The following is an 11,471-nucleotide window of genomic DNA, read 5'->3' as shown; positions in this document are numbered from 1 at the left end:
CTAAAATCCTTTTAGACTCCGTGCATTTCATACAGCTTTTTCTCTGGCAGTATACTAGATGAACAGAAGCAAATGGTCCTTTTCTTACCGTGTGGTGAATAGAAGCAAACAGACCAGACTGTGTCTGCTGAAAAACCTCTAACAGGGTATTCATGAGATGAATACAACCATCTCATGCCCCTTTGTCAGGAGAGATCAGATGCACTGGCGTGGAAGATAGTGACAACCTCCGAACTTGTTTTATAATGTAGGAGTGAATCTTAGTGTTGACAATGTAAAGCAGGGTTTTAGCTGTCATCACCAGTCCTGTCAAGGTCACCGGAGATCCAGCACACACAGGGCATCTAAAAACAAGCAGAAAATTAATTTTGAAGGGATATTTTTAAACCTTATATTTAACAAGGTTAGCCTATTCCAGAGGACACTGTCAGCTACCTATAATTAAACATCAGCCATATTGATTGACCTTAGCTTGAGAGAGGAGCTGTTGCCTGAAGCCTTTTTTAAGTGTGTGCACACAGAGCAGGAACACACTGTGAGGGAACCGGGACTGCAAAATAAATAGGAGAACAGGGTCTGGGTATCCTGTAAATGGCAATTCCACTAAGACAGCAGTTCCTCTGCATAGGATGAATGGTCCTTGAAGGAATGTTAAACCTTCTAGGCTGCCACACAGGGGGGAGTAGCTTAAGGGAAACAATCCTTCTAGGAAATCAGCCATGCACTGGAAAAGCAAGTCGTTGTTTCATGGGTGAATCAGCATTCATGATGAGGGTATTATATCCGTGCATTGAAATGAATATCCACACATTGCTGGACTCTTGGACTGTAAATACACAAGAAAATTGAATATAGCTTCAGTTTTAAAATTAGTGTGAAATGCATAAGCCCATGAAAAATTCAAGGCAGCCTGAGCAACTGTTTGCACCAGATAACACACATTTGGAAATAATGTGTCATGAATTCTCAAAGACACTTTTAAGTGAAACTACAATGATGACATGGTAGTGTATTTTATGAGCTCGTTCTTGGACCTGTAACAAAACCCCACAGTTTGAAGGCAAAGATTGTGTGTGAGGACTAGGGAGATTTATGAAGCAATAATGTTTTTGATGGACTTGCCATGTGATCCTAATCAAGCCATTATGCATTTGTATGGTGCTGAAGCTTATCTACACGTGTTCACAAATGCCTATTTTTATTGTGAGCATTTTAGGACAGAGTCTGGTTTCTACTACAAAGCTATACATCACCCAGCATAGTAACAGGCTGGCAGTGCTACTTTCATATGATTAATGATCATAAGCACCAAAGTGAGATGATTTGCCACTTTTGTCCAAGATGGCAGTAATTTACAGCCTGAATGATTGTGAAAAACAGACCCTGCAGATGCCTGGTTGCAATATCGTCAGCCTATGAGTTTCACACAATTATTATCATTAGAAAAACTATCTGCTGTGACCTTAGCTCAACAAGAAAAATGTTATGGAAGCTAATGGCCAGATGTGATGGGAAGATAATTTTGAAATATTAGGAGGTGAGTTTTACCACTCCTTTCTAATGTTATTTAAGAAAGTTACTCTCTGATCCTGCTTCAAGTTGCACTGATGTTATCTAGTGTGGAAAACAATCTTCAGATAGGTGTGCTGATCATGGCGCTGGACATTAACTATTTAATTTGAAATCATAACTATTATCCATTTCTGAATGACAATGGCAGTCTTCAAATAATGAGCCTTCTTTAATAACATAGCAAAATGCCTGCAATGTGGAGGGATTGTATCATCACTGTGTTCCAGTTCAAGGTAGTACCAATCCTGATTACTGGACACTGCTTCTTTGAAGTTTCCAAACTTAGATCATCATAATGGACAGTTCTCAAAGGAGTAATCACACAATCTTAATTTCCTAATATCCCCCTCAGGAAAAGGCTTAGGGTGCATTTACAAAAGCAAGATCTCTTGTGAGTTGTAGCAAGTCTTTTTTTATTTCAAGATTCAACTGAAACCAGGAGGAGTTGACAGCATGATTGAAAGGCGCACATATGAGCTTATAAATAGAGGCCTGAAAAGATGATTTGATTTCCATTCTTTGGAATGTTACTGCTATTCAGAGATATTGCAAAGTAATCTCTGGTAAATTGCCTATGATTGAAGCAAGTGGTAACTCACTGAAAAGAGCCCTCTGGTCCTTACTAGGAAGAAACTCTGCAAAAGTTCTGAATAAGGGATGAAGGACTTTTTCTTTGGTTGTAATTCCTGATTTCCTGGTAAAATAGGGACATGCAACAACAACAACAACAAAAAATCTTCCATCTCCAAATGTTTCTTGTGTCATTAAATATCATTCATGTAGCAAACAAGGTTTTCCCTCCTGGGTAATTTTTTAAAGTCTTCTTACATCATGATGTCCCAATATGACTTCATTCCCCAACTCTTGTTTAATGCAAAGGGACTCTTTTGCTCAAGTCATTTTTCATATTTTTCCAATTTCCCAGTGGTGTACCTGCCTTGGCAGATGGTGTGGCTTCTTTTTAGTACATTTTCAGATACCTTAATCTCTTTTCTGAACAACTGGAGATAAAAGGACATTGAACATTGCTGTGAGCTTCAGCATTCATTATAAACTGTTTCTATTTGAAATATGGTCGTTCCCAATGGCATTTATTTGTAGAAGCATTTAGACATCTGTCTGTAAGACCAAACTACAAGACAAACTACTTGAAACTAAATGAGCTCTACAATTTTTTTTAATGTAGTACTTGGTGGAATGTGGCTTCAGTCCTTCTCTCCTTAATTTTTTCACTGTCTCTCACTACTCAGAGTTCTTACTTTTTTCCCCCCAAGCATTTCCTGCATGTAGAGTGTTGAAGGGAGCCTAAATGGGTTTTTATTGCTGTTCTGTCTTCATATGACACTTGAACCAACAGCAGATAGAAAAAATTGGAACAAGTAAATTCTTGGATTAGTGAAATTATTCTAAATCCCTTTCTACAGTAATTCATCTTTCATTGTAAAACCACATTTAAATCTCTAAGTATGTGTGATGTAAAATGTTAATCCTATGTTAACATGTTCTCTGCATTAAAAAAAAAAATCCAATCAAAGCTACCAAGCAAACCTTGTAACTTATGATTGATTTATTTATATTGTCAGTACTAAAAATGGTGATGAGGCTGACATGGAAGCTATAAAGCCATAAGCTGTTTGAGTCAAAATAACCAGCCACACCTTGTAAGAGGAACAAGACAACTAAGAAACCTGTAAATAAAACCATCTGTGAAAAAGAACACAGGGAGTAAACATCCAGAATGAAGCATGTCTTTCTGTGTTTCCTACCATGCTAACATAATGAGAATGAAGCACTACAAATGTTCAAAGCAGAGATCAGGGATTTTTAACTACATCAATCTCTCCACAGTAGTCCCTCTGGCATCATAAAGAGTGCTCTCTGGGTATGGCTCACAGGAATGAGATCAGAACACACACACACACACACACACACACACACACACACACACACACACACACACACAAAAGGGAAAAAAAAAGACACAACTGTGGTATAAATATCTAGCACATATAGAATAAATAGCTTTTGAGTTGGGGAATTTCTGTTATTTCAAGTAGATCTGGACAGGCACCCAGGAAAACCAATTTGCTTGCATATTGACTGCATTTATTTTACTTTTTAAAAGTCATCAGTGTTCATGAGAGGAGGAGTGCTGGTTTGAATCAGGCATGTTGCAAGCAGATGTTATGCAAGCTTCCCCAAACAGCCCTGCCAATGACTGCAATCCTGAGTTATGACATTCACTGTAACTGCTGCAGCCTGGGCCCTTTTTTGGGCCACTCATCTGTTGGTTTTCCCAAAATGGGGATATTTTTGTGACGAGTACAAAAACTTGAAGATCACCATTTGTTTCCAGACCAACAGAGTTTGAAAACCATATCTGAGTTTCATGGCCAATCAGTACTGAAATGTTAAAGCACATTATTTATCATTATATATATATGATGTGATACTGTTACTGAACATATCTCCTGGTGTTTGGTAAGCGGCAGTCTCTTGCAGTTTCTTTCTATTCCTACTTCTGAAGGCTAAAAGGATGTGATTTCCAAATACCATTCACAAAACCCCTTGTAGGTTTTTAATTAAAATACACCTTTAGCCTACATGTGTATGAAATTACTACATCCCATCATAACCTTTAAACAAATAAATGAAGAAACAAAAGATATAAAACCTACTAAAACCAATCTCATTGAGCAGAACTACTCTGCTTTTGAAAGACACTGGAGATTCTGGGACAGGAGATCAAGTAGTGTTGCTAATACAGATTACAAGCTCTAAACAGAGAATGTCAGTTGAGACATTACAGTTCCTATCCCTGAAATGCACTGTATTTTGGAGGATCTCATAAAACTAAAATTTTGCTGCTATTCACAGTAAGATTTTTTTTTGCTTGGATATTTAAAAAGCTGATTTTCTTATGCCTGATGTCATTGTCGCATATTTTCTATTTTTAAGCACACATTCTACCACGCTTTTACAGACTGTAATCTTGAAAAGAAAGATGTGGGAGTGTGCAGGTAAACCAGAATAATAGTTTTTTAAAATGTATCGTTCTTTACTAAAATATTATCTTTCCATCTTTAAACAATAAAAGTACTTTGATAAAGATTGTTTGAGCCCAACAGTCAGAACCACGTGCTCAGTAATTTCATGATACTATTCTTTTTGGTTAAGGAAGCAAGAAGCACTGAAATGACTTGCCCAGCAGTGCCAAACCAGTAAGTGTGAAAATTAAAAGGTTGAGACTTGGTCACCTACAGCTGTATGCTTGTGTTCCTCAGCTACGTTTCTTTCACAAAGCTTTTGGTTTACGTGCACGCACTGAGGTTCAGTTCTGTATAGGGCAACAAGTGGTGAGAGAATGATTCTTACATCGGCGAGAAGGGATTGGCTTCGTGAATAGGCTGAAGGGTTATAGTTTGTGAGTAATCTGAAAAGCATTTAGGCATCCGGTGTAGGGTAATGCGCTGTATTCTTCGCCCCGCTGACATGCACCTGTGATAAGGAGGAAGGTGGGGAGAAATGAGCCTTCCAAGGACCGAGCGAGGAACATGAAGCGCAGGTTGAGGCAGAACGCAGGGGCCGTTGCCGGTGACTGGCGCGATGGGAGAAGCAAGGGCGCACTCCCGCTAGCCTGGATATCACGGGGACTTCTTAATAATGAGGCTCACCGGACTGTGAAAAGACTTTTCCACAGGAAATTATGGTGATCTCATCCTCGGGAGACCTGTTCGCCCAAGCTGTCCGGTCAGCTCCTGGCAAGAGCCTCCCTGGGCGGGCAGACCCGACGGCTCCAGCCCCCCCAGGACGGGCGGCTGAGCCCCTTCCCGGATGCCAGCGCTGCCCTTCATCCCCCGCGGCCCCGGGCAGCCGCTCCTGCTGCCCTTGAACTCCCCAGCCGTCGGCTCAACCCTCGGAGGGGGGGCGGCGGCGGCGGCGGCTCCCCCGCCTCACGGGGTCACGCCGGGCCAGGCCCGGCGGGCGGCTCTCTAGGCCGCGGCGGGGCTGTGGAGCTCCGTGGGCGCTCGGTCCCCGCCGCGGAGCCGGAGCTGGAGCCGGAGCAGCTCCCCGGGGACCCGCGGCCGCCGCGGCCTCCACCGGGCCAAGCCGGGCCGGGCCGGGCCCATAGAGCGCGCGGCGCCGGGATAGAACGGCCGCGCCGGGGCCGCAGCGCCCCCCGGCGGCGGCTGGCGGGGGCGGCGCGGAGCGAGCAGAGAAAGGGAGCAGGGACAGTAATGGCGGCCAGTTAGAGCCGGGCTGAGCCGAAGAGGCGGCGGCGACAGCGGCGGGAGGAGCCGGCGAGGCTGCGGCTGCGTCTCTGCCCGGCGGAGCGGCTTCCCCGGAGGGCTTTTCTTCCTTCCTCCTTCCTCCCCCCTTTCCCCCTCTCCCTCCCCTTCCCCTCCCTACCCGAGCCCCCGCCTGTCCACCCTCCCTCCCTCCTCCCTCCGCGCCGGCGGCGGCGGCGGCGTCGGCGGCGCCCCCCGTGTCCCCCCTCGCCGGGGCCATGGTGAACACCAGGAAGAGCTCTCTGCGCCCCCTGGGCAAAGCGGCGGCCGCGGCGGCCGGGGCCGGCAGCCATTTCATCTCGTCCCGCACCCGCTCTTCTAAGAGGGGCACCAAGGCAGATGCGGCCGGGCTGGAGGAGGCGGCGGCAGCGCGGGTGAGGACCGGGGAGTCCACGGGGGACCGGAGGGAGGGAGGCGACGAGGCCGGGGAATCGCTGGGGACAGCGCCGCTGGTGCCGGGCAGGGGGGCCGCGGGCACCGGAGCCCGCGGGGGGGCGGGTGCCGAGACGGCTGCCGGCTGTCGGAGGGACGGTGGGGCCGGCGGGCAGCCCGCGGCGAGGAGGCACCGCGGAGCCGACAGGGACGCGAGGGGCGGCTGCGGAGAGCCGCAGTCCCTGTGGAGCCAGCGCCGGGGCGGCGGGGGCCGCTGACAGGGGCGGGGGCGGCGGGGACACGGGCGGCGGAGCGGCCGCGGTGCCGGTGCCCGGCGGGGCCGGCGGCGGGCGGGGGTCCGGCGGGGTCCGGCGGCGCGGGGCTCCCCCTGCGGCCGCGCCCGGCGCTGCCGCCGCCAGACAAAAGTTGGGAGCTGCGCCCGCAGCAACTTCGCAATAAACCTCGGCCCGGGTTTGATTTGTGTGTGTGTGTATGTGCTTTTTTTTTTTTTTTTTTTTTTTTTTTTTTTTTTTTTTAAACCTTTTCCCTAAATGACCTCGATTCGGCTGGCAGCTGCGACGGGAGGAAGCTGGCGTTCGGGAAAGCCCCCCGCCCCGCTTTTGTGGCAGGGAGGGTGTAATTTTTGCTGTCAAGTTTAAGTTGAATACTTCCCCAGCCGAACTCGCTGTGATAGCTTTGGTTAGACGGGCTAACTGCAAGTGAAATTCTACAGCCCGATCTGGAGAATTAACATTTGTTAAATTATAACTGGAAGAAAGAATTCTGGAGTCTCCTTTCTTCCTTGTCTCTAAACAGCTCTGTTGACAAGACCTGCAGGTTTTGTTTTTATTTATCGAAGAATCACAGAATCAGTGAGGTTGCCAAAGATCTCTGCGATCATCGAGTCCGTCTTACAACCGATCACCACCTTGTCAACCAGACCATGGCACTGAGTGCTACATCCAGTCTTTCCTTAAACAGCTCCAGGGCCGGTGCCTCCACCGCCTCCCTGGGCAACCCGTTCCCAATGTTTAATGATCCTTTCTGTGAAGAAATTCCTCCCACAGGAGGAATTGTAGGCAGGACTTCTTCTTTGGTTGATGAAATTTCACGTATTGCTTTGAAGGTTTTAACTGGTATTAAGAGCTGCCTGCTTTGTGTGTATGTTATAAAAGCAATGAAAACATGGAAGTGAAATTTGGGGGTCCGAGTGTTTGACAGTCCTGCACCAACTGACCACGTCCCTGCCGTGCAAAGGAGGAAGTTAATCAGCCAAGGAGAAAAACAGCAGCAGCAGTCAGAGGCAGATCAGAAGGATGTCACCTGGAATTCTCACAAAATCTTTTACCCCATCCATTTGGTCTAAAATACTAAACCAAATACAAATCACTCATGAGATATCTTATACTTTCTATGTTTCTCTTTCAGTTCTTTCATACTTCACAGTTTTACCCTTCCCCCTTCTTACTTTTCCTTGTTCCCTTGTTTAGTTTCAGTGGACTCCTGGGGATGCAACACCATAGCTGTAAAAAGCTGTTTTGCTTGTTCTAGTGTGCACTTTCTGTTTATTCATATCGTGGGTCTTGTGGTTTGTGAAGCAAAGTTTGAAGTAACCCTTACTGGCTTGCTTCTCAGGGAGTTTACTGCTGCTAAGAAAACTAGCTTGGGCTTCTTTCCAAGAATTTTTAATTCATGAACAGTTTTTTTTTACTACAAATCATTAAAATGTTCAAATTATATTATTGTCATGGTTTAAGGAAAGGCGATTGTGCAAAATAGTGTAAAATATTGTAAATACTTCTCAGATAATTTCCCACAGTTCTGAAAGAGCATTTCTTCTAAAGTTAAATGTAAATTTTGGTGTATGGGAATGAACTTGTTTCACTTCACAACACATCTCATGCTTTTGTGGTGGATTTTTTCTTTCCTTTTAAGATATAATTGCCAAACATGAGCAGAAGTTGTCCAAGAAGGTTTTTTTTTTTTTCTTATTTCCCCCATCCAGTGTGTTTTATAAAATATGTATATCTCACTGTATTTTAAAGTTGTTTTTCTATAACTCTTTTTATTCTTTAGATGGAAGTACTGTCAGCAACGTAGTGTCGTTCTGAGCTTCTGAATCTTCTTGAAGTAGTGCCAGAGAAGGATCTCAGTGATTAGGACATGAATAAGTATAGCAGTAGGGAGACAAAGCCTTTGCTTTTGGAAGCGACTGTCGGGACACAGATAGTGAGGCTTTGTTCAGAGAGCGTGCTGGGATCGTCTTCATGCAGTTGTATATATATATATATTTTGTTTTGTTATGGTTTTTTTGCAGTTGACTGGAACAGTCTGTCCTTTCTAAATCTTTCGGGTGTCACATCAGGAAACCAGCCTTGCTACCAGCAGTTAATTGGGTTAATGGGCAGCTAGAGTTTGGAGCTCTGGCAGAGATGGGATGCTTCTTGTTTGCAATGTGTGACTTAATTTTCTTGCATGGAGCTTTTGATTGGGACTTCCTGAGAAATGCTCTTCAGTGGAAATGTTTGTAGCCACCTTTCAGAATGTATTTTAAAAGATCATCTGTCTGTTCCCTATTAGCAACAAAAACTGAGTTAGTAACCTAATGGCATCCTGTAAGATGCTGAGTAGACGAAATGAGGGGATAGGACTTGCCTTCTACCTCTTCTGTATCTATTTCCTTCTTATTTTTTCCAGTTGGCTTTTTCTGATATGCTTTTTTTGTGTGTGTGGTTTTTTTTTTCCATTTGTTTGGGTTTTTTGCATACATTTATAAGGATAGGCTTGACTCTCTCCTTTCCCAAGAACTTGACTTAAGTTTCTAGTCTTCTGCTTCAATATTATTTTGAGTTATATGTGCACAGTGTACTTTTTTGTTTGATTTGAATCAGGAGGCAACACACATTTTGTGGAAATGGACTGTAATAGTTTAAATGCCTTTATCATGTTCAGTGTATTCCCTCAGTAGTACTCGCTCAGCTTGGAGAAAGCAATGACGTCAGGCTTTGAAAAGTAAACTGGTTTGAATTATTGATTGGCGACCACGCAGTCAGTGATGGAGATGAATACGTGTGTGTCTGTCTGCTGACCAGAAGCCAGATTAAAATGAACAAAATCCCTCACTAAATGGATCAAGGAGCCAAGAAGTTTATTGTCTGAGATGATGTCATAGCAGAGTGCATAGAGAGGGTACAGAGGGGAAAAACTGGCCTTTGTTTTCTTCCTGTTTTCAGGACTGATTTACACCTTATTTAGTAGGTTCTGAAGCTGTGCTTACATAAATACATATTCTGTTGTTGCACAAATTATACACACGTATAAAAATACAGATTTTTTTCTTCTAAGCATTAAAATTTGGGAAGCGTTCTAGTTTCCTGTTAAAGCATTCTGACAAGAAAAGCTCATCAAAATCTTCCACAGAGGCATAGAGTTTTAACACAAGGCTTATACGTTCAGTGGACTTCATTCACACTATGAAAAAATTGAGGATCCTGTGACCATAAGTGGTTAAATTTGCACTTTGTATCTACTGATGTCTGTTGTTTTCAGACACTGAGTTGTGATTGCTGGTAACACTTCTTTGGCAGTTAGTCATCTCAAAGCACAAATCAAAAGTTGATCAAGAATTTATTGTGTAATAAACACTCTTGAATCATGTCAGTGTACTTAGTTAGACATTTTAGAAATGTATACAAGGTTAGCTTAATTTAATTAGCTAAGAAGCATTAGCAGTGCCTTAAGAGCTACTTGAGGGCACGGTGATAATTGTAACACATGATCCTCGCTAAAAGTAGTGCTGCCAACATTGTTCAACTTGCGCGGTGCAACCTAGAGCTCTCCATTGTACTTAATTGCTAATGGGAGCAATCAGGGGCTGCGGGAGTGACACCGGGTGCTGGAGCGTGGAAAGGTAGAGAGCTCAGCAGCATTTCTGTGCCCTGCGATGCCAGGGTGTTTCAGCGTCTCTCACTGTAGTTTCTCAGTCTGTAGCAATAGAAGTTGGTTTTTTTTTTGTTTTCTGGGCGATAATGCAGCTTTTGTAGCATAAACTTGTTGCTGCATTTTACTCTTTGAAAAACCTTTAATGGTCAGCTGTTGAAAACATAGAAAATGAAAAACTTACTGTGATTTCTCTTAAATGACAAGTTTTAACCATAACCAATAGAGCTTCCTAAAAATCAAGTTTTCCTTTATGAGAGACCCTGACAGGCATATTTTCTTTATTGTGTGGGCAGAGTGTCTCACGGTGTTTTGGATGCTCTGGTGTTTAGAATAAAGCTATAGAAAAAGTTAGATTTTCCTCCTTATGCTGGATAAAGGACACTTGCTGGCCATCTATGTGTAAAGCTCTTCAAGAAAAACATCCTGTCCAATATCTGTGTTTTAAAGAACTGCATTGCCTTCGTGTTTGACTTTGCAGTGGCATCAGTAAAGGTGCTGAGGCTAATGCTTTTACAGTTCTTTGAAATACGTCCTGAAATATAAAACCTTGTGAAGTTATTCCAAACTATTTAATTTAAGGGAAGATTCCCAGGAAAGCTCATCTTTTCGGTGTGTAATAAAGTCTTGGGTTCTTTCTGGTTTAGTAGTCTGCTGCTCTTTTGGGATTTAGCAGGGAAAAATCAGTGTTCTAAAATGAGTTGTGCAGGCTATTCCTTGGCTGTATGGTGTTAATACAGCTGTGAGCAGTGGGAAATGGAGCAATTGTTGGAAGCAGTCTTTGTTCAGGTTTCTGTCAAAATACCATGCAGTTGGCATTTGTGATCCTTTTGTGGTTCTGAAGGGCTGTCCTGAGTTTGAATTCTTCTTATGTATCCTGCCAGATCAGTTCCGGCCGCTCTCAGAAGTCAGGACACCTGAAGTGCCCGTGGTTTGTTTTGGGAGGCAGTGGTGCATCCTGTTCAAAGTTGGCTATCCTTGGTGTCATGCTGTTCCAGGGCTTTCAAAGGAAGCAATCTAAGGGCTAGTCCAGTGAATGGATAAGACCTCCAAAGAGTACTCAGGAAATGGTGTTGATGTTTTGTGTGCTGCATTGCTTCCTCTGAATATTGGGCTTGTCCCAAAGTAATATTAATAAAAGCTGCTTCTCCAACTACTTTCTCTGTCTTCAAACAGAAGATTTGACCCATGGCTGTGAGACAGCCCATGACAATTTTGCAAGGGTTGCATACAGCTTGGGGTTATGCAAGATAATTAGCTCAGGTAATTATATTCTGATCACCTACATCCCCCTGCAGT

General features: G+C 44.0%; 1 protein-coding gene across 2 annotated transcripts in view; it reads left to right on the top strand.

The window, feature by feature from the left end:
• The first annotated feature begins 5,802 nt into the window (after positions 1 to 5,802).
• ATAD2B (ATPase family AAA domain containing 2B) overlaps positions 5,803 to 11,471 on the top strand; it is a 73,685-nt gene continuing 68,016 nt past the window's right edge. For both annotated transcript variants that reach the window (XM_066180002.1, XM_066180001.1), the window contains exon 1: positions 5,803 to 6,235. In XM_066180002.1, coding sequence (XP_066036099.1) covers positions 6,080 to 6,235 — 156 coding nt within the window. In that variant the 5' untranslated portion in view covers positions 5,803 to 6,079. The remainder of the gene's footprint in view (positions 6,236 to 11,471) is intronic.

This window comes from Chamaea fasciata, unplaced genomic scaffold, assembly GCF_029207755.1.
Source record: "Chamaea fasciata isolate MVZ Bird 193981 ecotype frontalis unplaced genomic scaffold, bChaFas1.0.hap1 SCAF_3, whole genome shotgun sequence".
NCBI lineage: Eukaryota > Metazoa > Chordata > Aves > Passeriformes > Sylviidae > Chamaea > Chamaea fasciata.
The sequence above is the reverse complement of the archived record's forward strand: the minus strand, read 5'-3'. Positions and strand labels throughout refer to the sequence as shown.